Source organism: Cucurbita pepo, unplaced genomic scaffold (genome assembly GCF_002806865.2).
Source record: "Cucurbita pepo subsp. pepo cultivar mu-cu-16 unplaced genomic scaffold, ASM280686v2 Cp4.1_scaffold000502, whole genome shotgun sequence".
NCBI lineage: Eukaryota > Viridiplantae > Streptophyta > Magnoliopsida > Cucurbitales > Cucurbitaceae > Cucurbita > Cucurbita pepo.
The window spans coordinates 5,552-6,622 of record NW_019646731.1 but is presented as its reverse complement, the minus strand read 5'-3'; the positions used below and the strand labels follow the sequence as shown (position 1 = coordinate 6,622).

Here is a 1,071-nt window from a genome sequence, read left to right as displayed (position 1 = left end):
TTATGCTTTGACAATATCATATTATTGTAGAGAATCGTGATTTCTAACACGATTTGTTTCAAAATCCCAACAAATTATTGGTCGTGTTTTAATAAATCATAAATTCGTGTTTCCTACAAAGAGTTGTGTTCAACCATCCCAAGGAATAATTTACAACTAAGGAATATATCTCCATTGTTATGAGGCCTCTGATAGCTTATACTCAAGTATGAGTGTTTCCCACTGAGAGTTGTGTTCAACAAGAATAATTTAAAGGTAAGGAATATATCTCCATTGATATGAGGTCTTATGGGAAGCTCATAGTCAAGTCATGATAGCTTATGCTCAAAGTGGACAATATCATATAACTGTGGAGAGTCGTGATTTCTAACACGATTTGTTTCAAAATCCCAACAAATTATTGGTCGTGTTTTAATAAATCATAAATTTAAGTGGTGGGAGAAATATTTTGGTTGAATATTAGAATGTATATACTATATATGTTTCTTTATTATTATTATTATTATTATTTAAATTAAACCCGTGGTTAACTCGAGTTAAATCATGATTAACCAGAGTTAATGCATACCTTTTATATTGAATCTGCAGTACGCCAAGATTGCGGAGCTCATCGGCACGACGAGAAGCAGCCATAGCACCAAAAGCAGTGCCGCTGAGGTCGAAATGGACAGCGTCGGAAGCACAGGAACCGCCAGGACAACTGTCAGTTATAACCACCGTCACCGGATTCCGGGAGCAGGCGCCCTTTCCCAAGCACTTCACTTGATAACAAGCACCACAGCCCTTGCCGGATTTGAACAAGGAAGGGCCTCCCGCGGCAATCAACGACGAGAATGGTGGTTCCCCCACCGCGCTTCCATACCCACACGCACCTCCTAAAAAACAGTCATATTATAAAGAAATGTAAAAACAATATTCAATGGAATTGGAGTGGAGGGTGGAGAAGTACCGTCGCTCCCGGCGCCGACTGGGCTGCCGTACCAGGTGGCGACGGCCGGAGACCAGCCGGAATTAGAATCGTAGGAGTCATAGTTGGAGAGATTAAGGGATTTGGGATTGAAGCAAAAACAA

At 40.8% G+C, this 1,071-nt stretch overlaps 1 protein-coding gene across 1 annotated transcript in view; it reads right to left on the bottom strand.

The window, feature by feature from the left end:
* The window catches only part of LOC111785475 (putative expansin-B2), a gene marked incomplete at its 5' end in the record, with an annotated part of 2,512 nt that extends 1,445 nt beyond the window's left edge, over positions 1-1,067 (bottom strand). Inside the window, 2 exons of the mRNA XM_023665870.1 lie at positions 568-875; positions 950-1,067. Coding sequence (XP_023521638.1) covers positions 568-875; positions 950-1,067 — 426 coding nt within the window. The remainder of the gene's footprint in view (positions 1-567; positions 876-949) is intronic.
* Between the last annotated feature and the right edge of the window lie 4 nt (positions 1,068-1,071).